The sequence below is a fragment of the Sminthopsis crassicaudata genome, chromosome 3 (assembly GCF_048593235.1).
Source record: "Sminthopsis crassicaudata isolate SCR6 chromosome 3, ASM4859323v1, whole genome shotgun sequence".
NCBI classification, from domain to species: domain Eukaryota; kingdom Metazoa; phylum Chordata; class Mammalia; order Dasyuromorphia; family Dasyuridae; genus Sminthopsis; species Sminthopsis crassicaudata.
The window spans coordinates 154,564,557-154,580,232 of NC_133619.1; the positions used below are offsets into that span (position 1 = coordinate 154,564,557).

A 15,676-nucleotide genomic window follows, 5' to 3' on the forward strand; every position below is an offset into this window, starting at 1 on the left:
TAGGAAGTTGATAAGGGAGGAAACAGTAACAGAGCACTTATCTATCTTTGATGAATTAAAATCACCTAGCCAAGATAATTTGATGAGATGTTCATATATTGAAATAACTAGTAGATTTGTTTCTTCAGCTATTGCCAGCAGAATTGAAATCTGTGGAGATTGGGAAAGGTAAACATGCATGGAAAGGTGTATATAATGCCCAGATTTTTCCAAAATGGGAAAAAAAAAACTTTTGAAAATTTAGTTCAGTTAGCTTGCTATTGATTTCCAGTAACTTTTTAGAAAATTTATGAACATAATTAACTATACCAATTGCAAAACAACGAAAAATCATGGTTATCTCAAGAGATGCAGGAAAAAAAAAACTTTTGACAAAATGCAATATCCATAACTACAAAAAGTGCTAGAAATCATAGGAATACATGAAGTTTTCTCAGTGAAGGTTACTAAACAAGTATATTACAAGAGTCTCTTGCAATATTCTTATAAACTAGGTGGAAAGAGAGTTTTTGTGGGAATATGTTTCAGTGGATTTGGAATGTGTTGGCTGACAAAACACATGCAAAAAATTTAATGGGATAATACTGTTTTAGAGCTTCACCTTTGGTAGAGTTTTTTCATCAGTCTTGGAAAAACAATTTATCAGTGTTGGAAAAAGGAGCATATTTATCTACTTTATGGATGACACATGTCTAAAAGAGATGGCTAATATGTTGTACAGAAGAATTAATACCCTAAAATATTTCAACACATTGAAATAGTAAGTTTCAAGAGTTGAAAAGTTAAATTTGTATTAGGACATCCATTCCAAGGACACAGACATATAGAATAATATGTCTGATTCCAAGTACTACACTTTAGGAAAGATTTTGATAAACCAGAGGTAGTTCAGAGGGGGAGGACCAACATATTGAGATAATTCAGCTCCTTTAATTTTAAAATGAGAAAATACAAATCCATAGAGGGTTCCTATGGTCACATGAGGTAAAAACATCTGGGATCCAAAACCAGTTTATCAGACTATTAAGAGGAATATTCCTTTCCCTTCATTCTCTGGTTCAGCAACCATGATAGTGAAGAGCCTCACAACCATTGTAAGGCAGAAGTTTAGCCTGGAGAAGATAAAACAGAAGAAAGATATAAGCATTTTCTTCAAGTACTTGAAGAGCTGTCATATGAAACAGAGTTGGTTTGTTCTGCTTTGTGGAGAAAAGAATTAGAAATGCTGGACAGAATGTATAGAAAGGATGCTTGCAATTCAGTGCAAAGGGAAGACATTTTCCAACAGTATTATATAAAAATAGCACAGGATGCTTTAGGAAGTATTGGCTTCCTTCATCAATAGAAATCTGCAAGCAGTGGAGAGCTAGCATAATCTCAACAAGTATTGGTCAGACTAGGATGACCTTTGAATTCAATTTCTTGGAAAAACTCTGACTTTTAGATGATTGATTTCAAATGTCTGAAGGTTTTAAAGAATTATGTGGAGAATGGATTAGGTTTGTTTTGCTTAACCATAGAGAAGTCAATCGATTATATTGGGTCAATTGAATTGAATTACAAGGGAGCAGTATTCAACTAAATATAAGGAAAACCTTATTAAGAGAACTAACAAATGGAAAAGGTCTTCTCATGATAGGGAAGTAAGTTCTCCATTGTTGAGGATTTTCAGGGAATTACTAGATGATTAAAGATTCCTACTTTGGACAAAGTCTGGAGTCTGAGGTTCATTTTCAGATTCTTGATGACTTTTACCTTGAAGCAGGGAGAATTTGGAGTCTGTGAATTGAGTCTTAAATATATTTAAGAATAATAAGCTATGTTTTTTTATCCTTGTTGCTTTTCAGATTACTTAATATATTAATATTTATTTTAAGAACTCAATGAAATAAATATTGCATGCTTTCCTTAAAAATCAAAGAAAAATGTTTATTGTTACAGTACATATTTTTGTCCATCTGTGGGGTACTAGTTGATTTCTTTATCCTTCCCTGAAAAAAATCAAAATATGTGGAAAAATAGTTATAATAAATACATGACCACAAAGGACCCAAACAATGGTCATATGAATAGGGCTTGATAAGAATTACTTCTGTTAGAAAGGTGTAGCACAATTATCATAATGAGCTACTTTATTGAATGAGACACCCACATAAAACATAGCAATTGGGAATAAGTAATTACTCAAAATTATATAGCCAGAAAGTGGCACTTTACTTAAGTGTATTTGAATTTTTCATGCAACCATGAACTGAAAATCAATCCCAAACTCTGAATGGAAAGGTTGGTATATCATAACATTTTATAGTGAAATACACAGAATGAAACAGAAAGGACTTCATTAAAGTAAAATGAATAAAAACATCCATGTTAATATTGATTAAGAGTACCATACTATATTGTTAATTAGAAGAAGGATATATATCTATATGTTTTATTATGGATAAAAATATTTAAGTGGATCAATGATTCTGGTCTCTAGTCAATATAATCTGCTAAAACCTGAAATTTAAGGAAACAGGACATATTCCAAAATGGAAGACTTTTCATTTCTGAAAATAGTGTTCTGTACAGATTTGCTTAAATCATTTAACCTCAGATAACTAATTCCTTAGACAACTTCCTAGACTTATCTATGAAGCCAAAGATAATTGCAGTCATCTTGGGGAATAAAATATATTCTCTCTATATAATATATAATGCAATCTATCTATAAATGCTCTTTGTATATATTTATCTTGTCAATAAATACATTGTTAAATGTGTATTATAAAACAGTAATCCAATAAAATATCTCCTACTTCTTCCCATATTCTTATGAAATAAATATATGTACCAATGGGGGTGAATCATTTGAAATCTAGGAGAGAGCTCAGCAGTTTTGTAAAAGGCCTCAACTCATTGTGCACCAAAATCTTTATTAACTTAAATTCTCAATTAAACTCATTTTGGGGGGGGGTTAGGAGAGCACTCAACTTAACTTTTATGAATTAGCACTCATTCAAAAAGAAATCAAGACCCCAAAATCATTCTGGATTTATTTAACACTTTAGCCTGATATATAATACCAGTATTATACAATGAAAATAAGCAATGAATGTGAATACCTTTTGATCCAGCAATGTTACTACATATCCTGTATCCCAAGAGATCATAAAAAAGGGAAGAGTACACACACATATGTGCAAAAATGTAGCAACTCTTCTTTTTTTGTGGTGGCAAAGAATTGGAAATGGAATGGATGCCTATCAACTGGGGAATGACGGAATAAGTTATGGTATATGAATGCAATGGAATACTATTGTTCTATAAGAAATAATGAGCAAACTGATTTCAGAAACTGATGCTAAGTGAAGTGAGAAGAATGTTGTACACAGCTACAACAGGATTATGTGATGAGCAAATGTGATGTACTTGGATCTTCTCAGCAATACAGTGATTCAAGACAATTCCAATAGACTTGGGATGGAAAATGCTATCTACATCCAGAGAGTTTTGAAGACTAGATTCTTTCCTAGTATTTTTACCTTTTTTGTCTGTCTGTTTGTTTGCTGGCTTGCTTTTTCTGTCTGGTGATCTTTTGCCTTTTGCGCTTATTTTTCTGGCAGAACATGACAAATATATGTTTAAAAGGACTGCACATGTCTTACTGTCTTGGGGAGGGAAGAGATAAAAGAGAGAGGGAGAAGGAAAGCCATTTGATGTCAGTTACACATGCACAATCATGAAAAACATTTCTTTATTAGCCATGTTGTAAAAGAAAACACAAAGGCCTCCATGAAAAATAAAGTTTAAACAAATGTATGCTTCATTCTGCATTCAGATTTTATCAGTTTTTCTCTGGAAATGGACAACATTTTTTCATCATACGTTTTTTGGATGTCATATCATTTTATTGATAAGAATAGCTAAATCATTCACAGTTGATCATTACATAATATTGCTGTTACTGTGTACACTGTTATCCTGATTCTGCTTACTTTACTTTGCATCAGTTCATAAAAGTCTTCCCAGATTTTTTGAAATCTTACTCCTCATCACTACTTATGGAGCAATAGTATTTCATCACAATCATATATCACAACTATCCCAATTTTTCACATCACTGCAACATTTCTTATTTTCTTTTTTTATATCATATTAGCCAATCTGATAGGTCTAAGGTGGTATTTCAGAGATGTTTTAATCAGCATTTCTCTAATCGACAATGATTTAGAACATTTTTTCATATCATTATAAATAGCTTTGATTTCCTATTGGTTTTGGTTTAAGACCTAGTCCTTAACAAAGAAATTAAATCAGAAAACCTCAAAATATTTTAAAATACTTTTAAGAGCATCTGTACCTAAGGGTATGATAGCCTATGTGGAAAGAAGGAGGAAGAAAGGAAGGAAAGAATGAAGAACAAAGGAAGGGAAGAAGGAAAGAGGGAAAGAAGGAAGGAAGGAATGGAGGAAGGAAGGAAAGGAAGAAGATAGGAAAGAAAGAAGGGAGGAGGAAAGAGTGGAAAGAAAATTGAAGGGGAAGAAGGAAGGAAGGAATGAGGGAAGGAATGAAGGAAGGGAGGAGGGAAAAGAGGAAGGAAGGAAGGGAGAAGGGAAAAGAGGAAGGAGGAAGGGAAGGAAATAAATAAGGGAAGGAAGGAAGGTAGGAAAGGAGGAAGGGAAGAAGAAAGGAGAGGAGGAATGAAGGAAGGGAGGAAGGAATGAAGGAACTAAGGAAGGGAGGAGAGAAGGAAGGAAGGAAGAGAAGGAATGACAGAAGGGAGGAGGGAAGGGAAGTAAAAAGGAAGGAAAGGAGGAGGGAAAGGAAGAGGGAAGAAAGGGAGAAAGAAGGGAAAGAAAGGCAGAAAATAGGGAGGAAAGAAGGAAGGAAGAAAGGAAAGAATAGAGGAAGGGAGGGAGGGAGAAAAGAAGGGAGGAAGGAAGGATGGGAGAAAGGAAGGAAGGGAAGGAAGAAGGAAGGAAAAAAGGAAAGAAAGAAGGGAGGAAGGAAGGGGTCTTCTAACTAATCGATTCCAGATCAGCTTTACACTCATAGAGTTTGTTATTGCCCTCCATTCCTGAAGATAACCATGACATCAGGGAGATGATGTCATGACATGCAAGTGAATTGGATTTAATTGGATTAAATGAGGTAGGGCTGTTCAATATCACCTGCCTCACTTTCCCTCCAGAGCCATCTGGTTCCAAAAACTAAGATTCAAGTATTCTCTGCTACTCCTTATCTTCTGCTCTACTGTAAAGGCTCTTTTGTGACTCTCTTATGTGAAATAATTTGCTTCTTTTTCTCTCCCTCTTCATACTTACCCCAATGCATCCCTCTTTCTCAACCTTTATTTTTTATTTTTTTAGATATCATCCTATCATATTCAACTCACATCTGGGCTTTCTGTTAATGTATACTCCTTCTAACTCCCCTAATAATGATAAGATTCTTAGGAGTTATAAGTATTATCTTCCATGTGGGATTATAAATAGTTTAACCTTATTAAATTCCTTATGATGTTTCTCTTTCATGTTACCTTTCTGTGAGCCTTGTATTTGAAAGTCAAAATTTCTATTTATCCCTGGTATTTTAATCAGGAATGCTTGAAGATCCTCTATTTGATTAAATATTTATTCCCCCCCCCCCAAGAATTATACTCAGTTTGCTGGGTAAGTGATTCTTGGTTGTAGTCTTAGCTCCTTTTCCCTCTTGAATATCATTTTAATCTTCTGATCCTTTAAAGTACAAACGGCTAAATATTATATTAGCTTGACTGTGGCTCCATAATATTAGAATGGTTTCTTTCTGGCTGTTTGCAATATTTTTCCTTGTACTGGGAATTTGACTGTCATATTTCTGGGATCATTTAAGGGATTCATTTTAGGATCTCCTTCAGGAAGTGGTTGCTGGATTCTTTCACTTTCTAATTTATCCCATGGTTGTAGAATATCAAGGCTGTTTTCCTTGATAGTTTTTTTGAGAAATGGTGTCTTGTTTATCTTGGATTTCAGGATAGCTCAATAATAATGATAATAATATTTTTATATATTTATTTATTTGGTGAAGTAAGCAAGGTTAAATGACTTGCCCACAGTCACATATTAGTGACAAATATCTGAGCACAGATCTGAATTCAGCTCTCACTGATTCCAGGGCTACTGCTCTATTTAGCTTCTCTGGCCAATAATTTTAAATGAACTCTCCCCAATCTATTTTCCAAGTCAGTTGTTTTTACAGTGAGATATTTCACATTTTCTTCTTTTATTTTGTTTTACTGTTTCTTGATGTTTCATGGAGTCACTAAGTAACTACTAGTTGCCTGATTCTAATTTGTAAATAATTATTTTCTTCAATGAGTTTTTTGTACTTATTCCATTTACCTAATTCTACATTTTAAGGAGTTATTTTCTTAAGAGAATTTTTATGCCTCTTTTTCCATTTGACCAATTTTGTTTTTTTTTAGAAATTCTCTCCAATGAATTTTTGTATATCTTTTACCATTTTGCCTATTCTGTTTTTAAGGTGTTATTTTCTTCAGTATTTTTGTCCTCCTTTACCAAACTCTTGATTTTTGTTTCACTATTTTCTTGCATCATTCTCATTTCTTTCCTCATTTTTTTTGAGCTCTTGCAGGAATTCATTTTGGGCCTGAGACCAATTAATATTTTTCTCAGAGACTTTGGATATACTTGTTTTTATTTCTGTTGTCATATGAGTTTGTGTTTAATCTTCCCTGTCCTCACAGTAGTCTATGTTGATCAAGGTAAGATTTTTCTATAATTTTTTTCCCCATAAATTTAGCTTCTTTAATTAGATTTTTCTCATTTTTTTTCAAAATTTCTGACAAAATAACCATTAGAAAATTCTGGATTTCAAAGGCAAGTTTGTACAGGATTATTTTTTGTTGTTTACTCATTTTTTTTTCTGGTCTGTTTCTTGACTTTTAATTTTATATCAAAGTTGGTCTCTGCTCCCAGGTTGGTGGGGACACTGTTCTAAGTCTCCAGTTGTGTGTGTGTGTGTGTGTGTGTGTGTGTGTGTGTGTGTGTGTGTGTGTGCAAGTGCTGTTGTTTTTAAAGTTAATTCTGGGGGTCTAGAAGTTTTCAGTTCTTTCAAGGTGATATGATCTAAGGAGAAGTGTGGTCCTTGTTCTCTTGGGCTGTGTTCTGATGAACTACCATGAGCATTCTTTCCTATCCTGAAACTATGACCAGCATCCCCTTTACCCATGGTCCCATATTCTAGTGTGCTGGTGTTCCTCCTTACTCTTGGCCTGAGACCTGTAATGCAGACTCTCATATCCAGTGCCATCAAAGACTTCAGTGTAATCTCTTTCTGAACAGTTGTCTAACACACTTAACATCACTGACTGTGCTCTCTGGAAGCTGCCACTGCCAACTTAGTCACTCCCAAGTCTGGTTTGCTATGGTGGTTTGTGTGGAACTATGCTTTAATTTTACCTCAGCAGACAGATTTTTTCCTGCTGACCTTCTAAGTTTTCTTGTACTGGAAAATTATTTTATCCCATCTTTTTGTTGGTTTTAGTGCTCCAAAATTCCTTTTGAGTTGTGCCTATCTTGATTCAGCCTCTCCTCTCTCCAAAACTTTCAATGAGATCATTAGTTGATGTAAGTAAAGAAAGTTCAGAATAGAAATATCAATTGGAAATAATAATTTTTTTCAAGTAATCTGAGAATTTTAGAACTCAATATATAGGTTTTAATATAGAAAAACCTAGGCTATTTGCTCAATAGTTATTATATTACATAGCTATTATTTCTGGTATTCCTGCAGTAATAACATCTTAATGGAATATACCAAGTGTATTGTCTTCAGGATTTTAAAAAAATTGGCATGAATTTTAATGGAAAAATAAATTTATAAAGTAACCTAAAGTTAAATGAATACAGTTTTATTTCAGATTGAGTCAAGAGGGAACATTTAAAGAACAAAAGCAAGTCAAGTTAATGTGATTTAATAGGCATCTATTACAAATATAACACTGTGCTAAGCACTGGGGATAAAAAAGCAAAAGCAATCTCTTCAGGAACTCTCCACAATCAAATGGAAAGGGCAACATGGAAACAATTATGTACCAACTATACATAAGTGTGTGTGTGTGTGTGTGTGTGTGTGTGTGTGTGTGTGTGTGTGTGTGTTACAGAGCTACAGATACGTATATATACAATATGTGAATACACAAACATATTCATGCACACATATACAGTATGAATTCAATTACCAAAAATGGTTACATAGTACAAAAAAAACCCCATAAATAACTTCTTAAATACTTAGAGTTTTAACTAACAATTTGGTGCCTAGGATAAGCTTTATGAAATGAACACGGGCCAAATTTAGTTGAGGTTGGAAAGAGATGTTGAGACACAAGATCTTGGGATTCTTGTCTCTAGAAAGAAAAATCATCTGGTGGGTCTTAATAGACATTTGACTATTAAAGGCATAAGTCATTTGATAATTTCATATTTTAAGGCTACTATTACTTCTTTGATACTCAAGGAGTATAAGGCTAAATTCCAAAGCCTTGAAGAAAAGATCTAATTGCACTACTCTAAATAAGGGTCTGTAGATACTTTTGAGTCAGGTCTTCAAAGTAGGGCTCCATTGTTTTGTTTAATTCAATTCATAGATCAAACATATCCATATGCTCATGTAAACACAAAAACACACAATAATAGTTAAATATTAATTCTCTGCTGATTTATTGCCCACTTTGAATCATCTGTGTTTATCTGAAAACATGTAATGGTAGATAGAGTACAGGAAGACATGGATTCAAATATTTCCTCTGCTATGTCCTAGTTGTATGACGGTAGATGTTCATTTACCTTCTAAGTGCCCCAGGGAATTCTGCCACATTATTTACAAAACAGATACTAAATTGAACTATTGGTAGAGAGAGCTTATTGTCAGAAGCCTCATATCATTGAAATCACAAGTCCTGTAAAAATCAAACAAACATCTCCTCATCCCCAGCCCACAAATTTACTTTCACATATGAATATACTAAACATAAACATACACTAATACATGTTCAAGCTAAAAAGAAAAGGCTTTGATAATCTATTGTTTGATATTATCTATAACACTTCCCTACCCCCTTGCCATATAACTTCTTGTCACTTTTTGAGATGTCATATTAAGTGGTGAGAGATATGATTTTTCCATCTTTCTCTAAAGAGGCATCTTGCATATTATTATCAAAGTCCTAAGTTATTTTTGTAAGTTATTAGAGGATACATAGACTTGGGAAATGGTTAACAAGCTAATTTTTATATTCCGAAAAAAGGCTGACTCTGAAAATTATAAAGCAGGCTACCAAATGATGCCTAGGAAGTGACTAGAACAAATCAAACAAGATGTAATCACCAAGAAGAGCACAATGTGCTGGACAGCAATCACCAGGGCTTTGTTGAGAGCAAATTGTTCCTGAACAACTTAATTTTCCTCTATGATAGACTGAGGAGCTGCACAGACAAAGAAGAAAGCAATAGAAATGTCATGAGGAAAAATCCAATTCTTCTCTGCAGTGAGGGGAAAAATCAGTAATTCATGCATTAAAATTTTGTTTAGCCTTTAATCCCAAAGCTCATTTGTTAAAGAAAAGGACTTTTGCCTTGATTAAAACTCAAACTTCCCAAATATTGGATCTGTAGTACAAAATGCAACAATGAAGGAAATAAGAATAGCAAACAAAGGCATGATTATGAATCTGTTATATTCTTGTTTCACTTCAACGCAGGATCAGTCTTTAATTGTAATATATACCACTTATGTGAATTTCAACAAAGCTTGTGATTCCATATATTCTGTCATTTTATTATTGAAACAAAAAAAAATACTTGCAGGATCTAAATCAAGCTGCAATGTCCTTGAACAAAAGGGAAGAGTGGCATTTTTCTGACAGATTAGGGAGACAGAAACAGCTTACAATCCTTCTTTAGTCTTAAGCTGATGTCGTTCTTTGGAGGATAATTCATGTTTCCCAGACATTCATTTGAGGATTGCCTAGTCTGAATGCACACAGACCATCTGAAGAACAAGATTCTCAGTAACTCAGCTGAGGAAGTTGACAAGGAGAAAAAATGGAAATGTGGAATGTGGATAATATGAGAAGTGACTGAAAATTAGACATCTACTGGGGGAGATAAAGCAATTGTACAAGCTAATGTGTTGGTAGGGATGTCTATATTTCTAAACTCCAATAAAAAAAGCACAATGGAGATTTTCCCTTGAAAATTATATCTGGAGGTGCAGCTGGTCACATCCAAGTTGTTTGTTAAGGTTATGAGAAAGCTAAACCTGCTTTCATGTTTAGGCTTATAAGACAGAACATTGGGCTAGATTATATTGAGCCCCCACACAAAAAAATCTAGGATTAATCATGAAAATATGGGTAAGAATTCAGAGAGCATCTCTATCTTAAAAGAAGCACTATCGAGTTTCCTTGTGCTACATGAAAAAAAATCCTCTTAAGACATACTTGTCTTATGTTAGCCATAAAGAAAAAGGAATTCCTACTTTGTCCACTCATGGCTCTTATCTTGAGTTGGTAAATCCAATCACTGTGGAAATTGCTATTTGAGAACATTTTATGGCCAGAAGGTCAAGGTTGTGTGACAAGGAAAAAAAAAAAAAAAGCAAGGAGGATTTTCTCTTTCCTTCCTTCCCCACTCCAAGTCATAAATCCTAACTTCTTATTCCTTTTGATCCTGGAATTTAATAGAAACTGATAAATCTTTTGTTTCCAGGGAGAGAGACAGGTGTTGAAGAAGTGGAATCAAGGTAATCAAGATAGGATTTTTTTTTTAATAAAAGAGCTTGCCAAGGATGTGGAGTTGCCATGGTAACCACTTGTTACTGCTAAAAGCCAGAGTAATTACTCTGACAAAATCTTCCCTAACATACACTTCCTCCCTCCATTTTCTGCCATTTTTGACTAGCACTTTATTTTTTCCCACTGATTTCCTTCAGGTTTTTGATGGCTTGAGGTTTCTCCATCAAGAGAAGGAGTAATTTGCTTTAATACAGAGGTAGATAGGATTTTCTAACCTAAGAGTAATGATCAAGGGAAGAAATCTATTTTGTTGTTGCTCTAAGTGTCATGGATAAACCAGCCAGAATTCTCTTTTTACTTCTTAAGCAATGAGGAGAAAAGAGCTTATTCTGTCCTAGAAAGTGCTGCAGGGGGATTTCAATAAAGTGAAGAATTCTTCATCTGAAATATACAGACTGGCACTTTCTAAGGCCATTGTAATTTGGCATGCCAATAAAAATGTCTGAGCTTCTCTGGCAAATTAATTTCTTTCAGGGTCCCAACAGTAGTTTCTATTCAGTTAAAATTGAGTATACTTTTGATTTTTAATGCCTTCAAAGGATTTCGATAAATGCAATACATGAATTCTAGAAATCTCTTCTAGAATTGAGATTTGATAGTCTTTTTGATGCTGAGGTGAACTTTCTACTCATTTTACTGTATTACTTCTCATATTTATTTTTTCCCCTATAATTATATGCTGTAACTAAATGATTATCAGCATTAAGTCTAATATCAATCTGGGAAACCCCTCAGAAAAGAGCATCACCCAGATGTTTTTCTATTTTGAACTTGTGATTGAATATCAAGGAGTATATGTCTAGGCATGGAACTTACTTTGAGCCATCTGGAGGTTCAAATCTAATAAGTGGAACCAGCTGGCAGGAGGAAAAGGTCTTGCCACTGAAGAGAATGATGCAAGTCTAGTTGTTTTACCAGAAGATAATTTTGGGATAGTGAAACACCAAAGTAAAACATAATACAAAATGGCTAATTAGAAGTCTTGTTAATTGCTTTATGCCCTGATAAAAATTAAATGATCAATCTCCCAGGAGCTTGTAACAATAATTTAAAGTCACTGAGTTTTTTTAAGTCTTTAAGGACTTGTTATTTCTCTTTATTTTCTTACAAGGTATTTTTTGGGGGGAAGGGAAGGAGAGTGAAATGTGTGTTAATGACTTTAATATTTAATATTTCTTTATGTGTAGGAAAAATTACTTGCTTCAAAACTCATTCATATAATGCACTGGATATCTGTTACTTCCATTTTGGGGGGAAGGAAAAGAGAATCCCTAGATGTCAGTCATATTCAAAGTTTTAAGTAAAATTGTCCACTAGAAACTGGGCTGTGGATTTATTTATTTTTTTTTTCTGTTTTTTTTGTGAGGATGGGGATCCCAGTTCCTTTTTCATTCAGAAAGGTTTCCTGGAATAAAACAAATCCAATACTTAGACAATACTCTAGACAATAGTACTTTGGCTAATACTATGGGTCCAGAAATAATAGTTTCTCAATATTAGACTAGAATTAAATTGCATTTTCATTGTTATCTATTGTTGATGAATAGGTTTTATGATTACTTTTCTCAATATAAAAAGAAGATGAGTTGAAGCACAGAAACAAAGAAATTCAGATTTGGAAGGAATCCTCGAAGTTGTCTAGTTTAAGTAATAACTGAAAAAAGTATTTCCTCTATATCATGCTTTATGAGTTATCATCTAGTCTTTGCTTGAGGATCTCTAATGAAGGGAAATCCTGTAAGTAATGAACCAGTGTATTCTACTTTAAGTGAATTTTAATTGGTAGGAAAATTTTCCTTATGTTTAACTTTGCCCAAGTTTAAAATCTTCTCCTTATTCCCCAAATTATTATTTGAGGCCAAACAGAACAAAATTTCATTTGTCATCTATGTGACAGGCTTTCAAGTTTTTAAAGATAATATTCATGTCCTTTCTGAATCTTCTCCTTACTAGACAAAACATTCCTTATTCCATTAATTGATCTTTATACAACATAAACTTAAAAGCCTTTTTACTATTTCTGGTTGTTCTTCTCTGGATAATCTAGATGATGATGATGATGATGATGATGATGATGATGATGATGATGATGATGATGATAATAATAATAATAATAATAATAATAATAATAATAATAATAATAATAATAATAATAGCTTCCTATGTGACACTGTCCTAAGCACTTTATAATTCTTATGCCACTGGATCCTCATAACCACAAAAGGAAGTAGTTTGCTATTATTTTACTATTATTTGTCATGATCACCCCCAGTTTACAGATGAAGAAATAGGCAAACAGAGGTGGAATGGCTTTCCCAAAATCACACAGCCAGCAAGTATTTGAGGTTGGACTTGAATTCAGATCTTCTTGACTTCAGGCTCGGTGCTGTATCTATTGGGATACCTGCTGCCCCTAGTAATCAATGTCCTTCTTAAAATGTGGTACGCAGAATGAAAAAAACATGGCCAATTGTAGTCTGATCATAGTAGAGTACAGAGAAACTATCACCTCTTTATACCTGGAAGACATGACTCTCTAAATGTAGTCCAAGATTACATTAATTTCTGATGCTATATGGGTCTGTGAATAGTATAAACAGGTCTTTATTAAGGAAGACTCATCTTCCTGAATTCAAATCTGTTCTCACACAGTTTCTAGCTGTGGGTAAGACACTTAACCCTGTTTGCCTCAGCTTCTTCATCTGTAAAATGATCTGGAGAAGGAAATGGCAAACCACTCTGGTACCTTTGCCTAGAAAACCCCAAATAAGATAATGAAGAATTAATTAGACATGACAGAACAACAATACATTTTTTCAGTTTTCATTTTTCTTATATACATCCCCTTCTCTTTACTTATACACTTACCACTCTAGTTCTGACCTTCATATCATTTCCCATGGATTATTAAAAAACCTTCTAATTGGCCTTTTTGTCTCAAGGCTCTCCCAATTTAAGTCCATTCTCCACAAAGCTGTCAATATGATTTTCCTGAACTCTAGATCTGACTTTGTCACCTCTATTCAGTAAATTCCAGGGGCTCATTATTGCCTTCAGGATCAAATATTTATTTGGCATTTAAAGCTCCTTACAACCTGATTCTTTACAAGTTTAACAGACTTTACTCCTTTCCATGAACCTTAAGATCCATTCATACTGGCTTACTTGTTCTATTTCTGTTGCTTTACCCTAGACGTACTCTGTCTGGAATGCTCTCCCTCTTTACCTCATTCTCTTAGACTTTCTAGATTTAGTTAAAATTCAGCTTCATTAGAAGACTTTCCCATCATTGCTAGTGCATTCCTTTAAAAAAACAAAAACAAAAACAAAAACTCTCCATCTATTTTGTACGTATCTTATATAAATGTACATGTTTTCAATACCAATGTTTTCAATGCCAATCATGACATAGGACAGAAAAACAGAGGTTATTTTTTTTCCTTTTGGTTCCTTTGTCTAGTTGTTAGCACAATGCCTAAAATCTCATAAGGACTTAACAAATGGGTCTTAGTTAATTGAAAAAAGAATTGCTCTATACTTACGTGGCCCTTCCAGAATAGAATTTTTTTTTTTCAATTCTGTTTTTCAACTGTAAGGAAATGAGCATAGCAAAGGGAATATTCTTAAATTTAAAAAGTAATTCTCTGGCCCTAATATTATCCCAATCTGCTTTCACTAGTCATAAATAGAAGCAAAGAAAAGCACATTTTGAACTTAATTTATGTTTTTTTTTTTTTTTTAAACTGTCTAAATTATCCTGCTCTATCATACTATGTCATATGGCTCCCAATGAGCCAGGGCAATTGGATCCTGGGGCCAAACAGAATGACACCATGTATTCTTTTAAAACAGAACAAATTGACTTAACAGTAAATTTGTTTATTAGAGACAGTGTTACTTGCCTTTTGGTCAATATATTTGTTGTCCTCAATTGCAGATCTCTTGGAATGATCACAGGATGAAGATGAAGCTGAAGGAAGTCTTCGTAAGAGACAGCTTGTGTCTTGTTGTTGGCGGTCAATGAATTGTTTCATAAAGCTTTCCCTTTATACACAAACCAAAGAGAAATCAAAGACTTAATGAAAAGAATGAATGAATGCCCAGTTTCTGACTGAGATGCCCTTCAGACAAAGCAGGGGAAGAAAAGAGGAGATATAGAAACAAAAAGCTTAGATTCTGAAAGCCTTATTCTGTGGCCAGTATTATCTTTGAAAACACCTCAGACACTGTATTTTCTTTTTTTCAGTAATATTCTGAAGTAGATGACATTTAAAAAATTCTGTTCTGGTAATAATTACAGATTTGCAGAATCTGGGAGTTAGGAAAAAAGCTTGGGGTCACCTAGTCAAATCTGCCACCAAATAAAGAAATTCCTTTTATAGATATTGCCTCATTAAAAAGAACACAATGATGCATCCCTTGTAGAACACACTATACCTAAATTTAAAAGGGTGAATTAGTAACAAAGGAGGATTTTAATATTTTTAAATATACTTTTGCTCAGAAACTTGGAAAAAAAAAGTTACTAACTTTAAGTCACATAAACTATAAGCAATGAGGATAGATATTGTATGTATATATAATACACATTATATTTATATACAATAAATTTATATACATTAAATATAAATAATATTTATGAAAAATGAATATTTACCTTATTAATTCCCACTTAGAGAAGTATGTATCAAACTTCATTTTTACAAAGAGCCACTATTAATATAATTTTTTTTCATCATAATGATCTTCTCATTTTCATTTGGGCAGCATGTTTATTACAAATATAAACTTTGAATTTTAAATATAATGGAATCAAAATTTGTCAAATAC

At 33.5% G+C, this 15,676-nt stretch overlaps 1 protein-coding gene across 7 annotated transcripts in view; it reads right to left on the reverse strand.

The window, feature by feature from the left end:
* Positions 1-15,676, reverse strand: part of NALCN (sodium leak channel, non-selective) — a 518,736-nt gene that overhangs the window by 92,550 nt on the left and 410,510 nt on the right. For all 7 annotated transcript variants that reach the window (XM_074299465.1, XM_074299466.1, XM_074299463.1 and 4 more), the window contains one exon: positions 14,749-14,890. In XM_074299465.1, the coding sequence (XP_074155566.1) occupies positions 14,749-14,890 (142 nt within the window). The remainder of the gene's footprint in view (positions 1-14,748; positions 14,891-15,676) is intronic.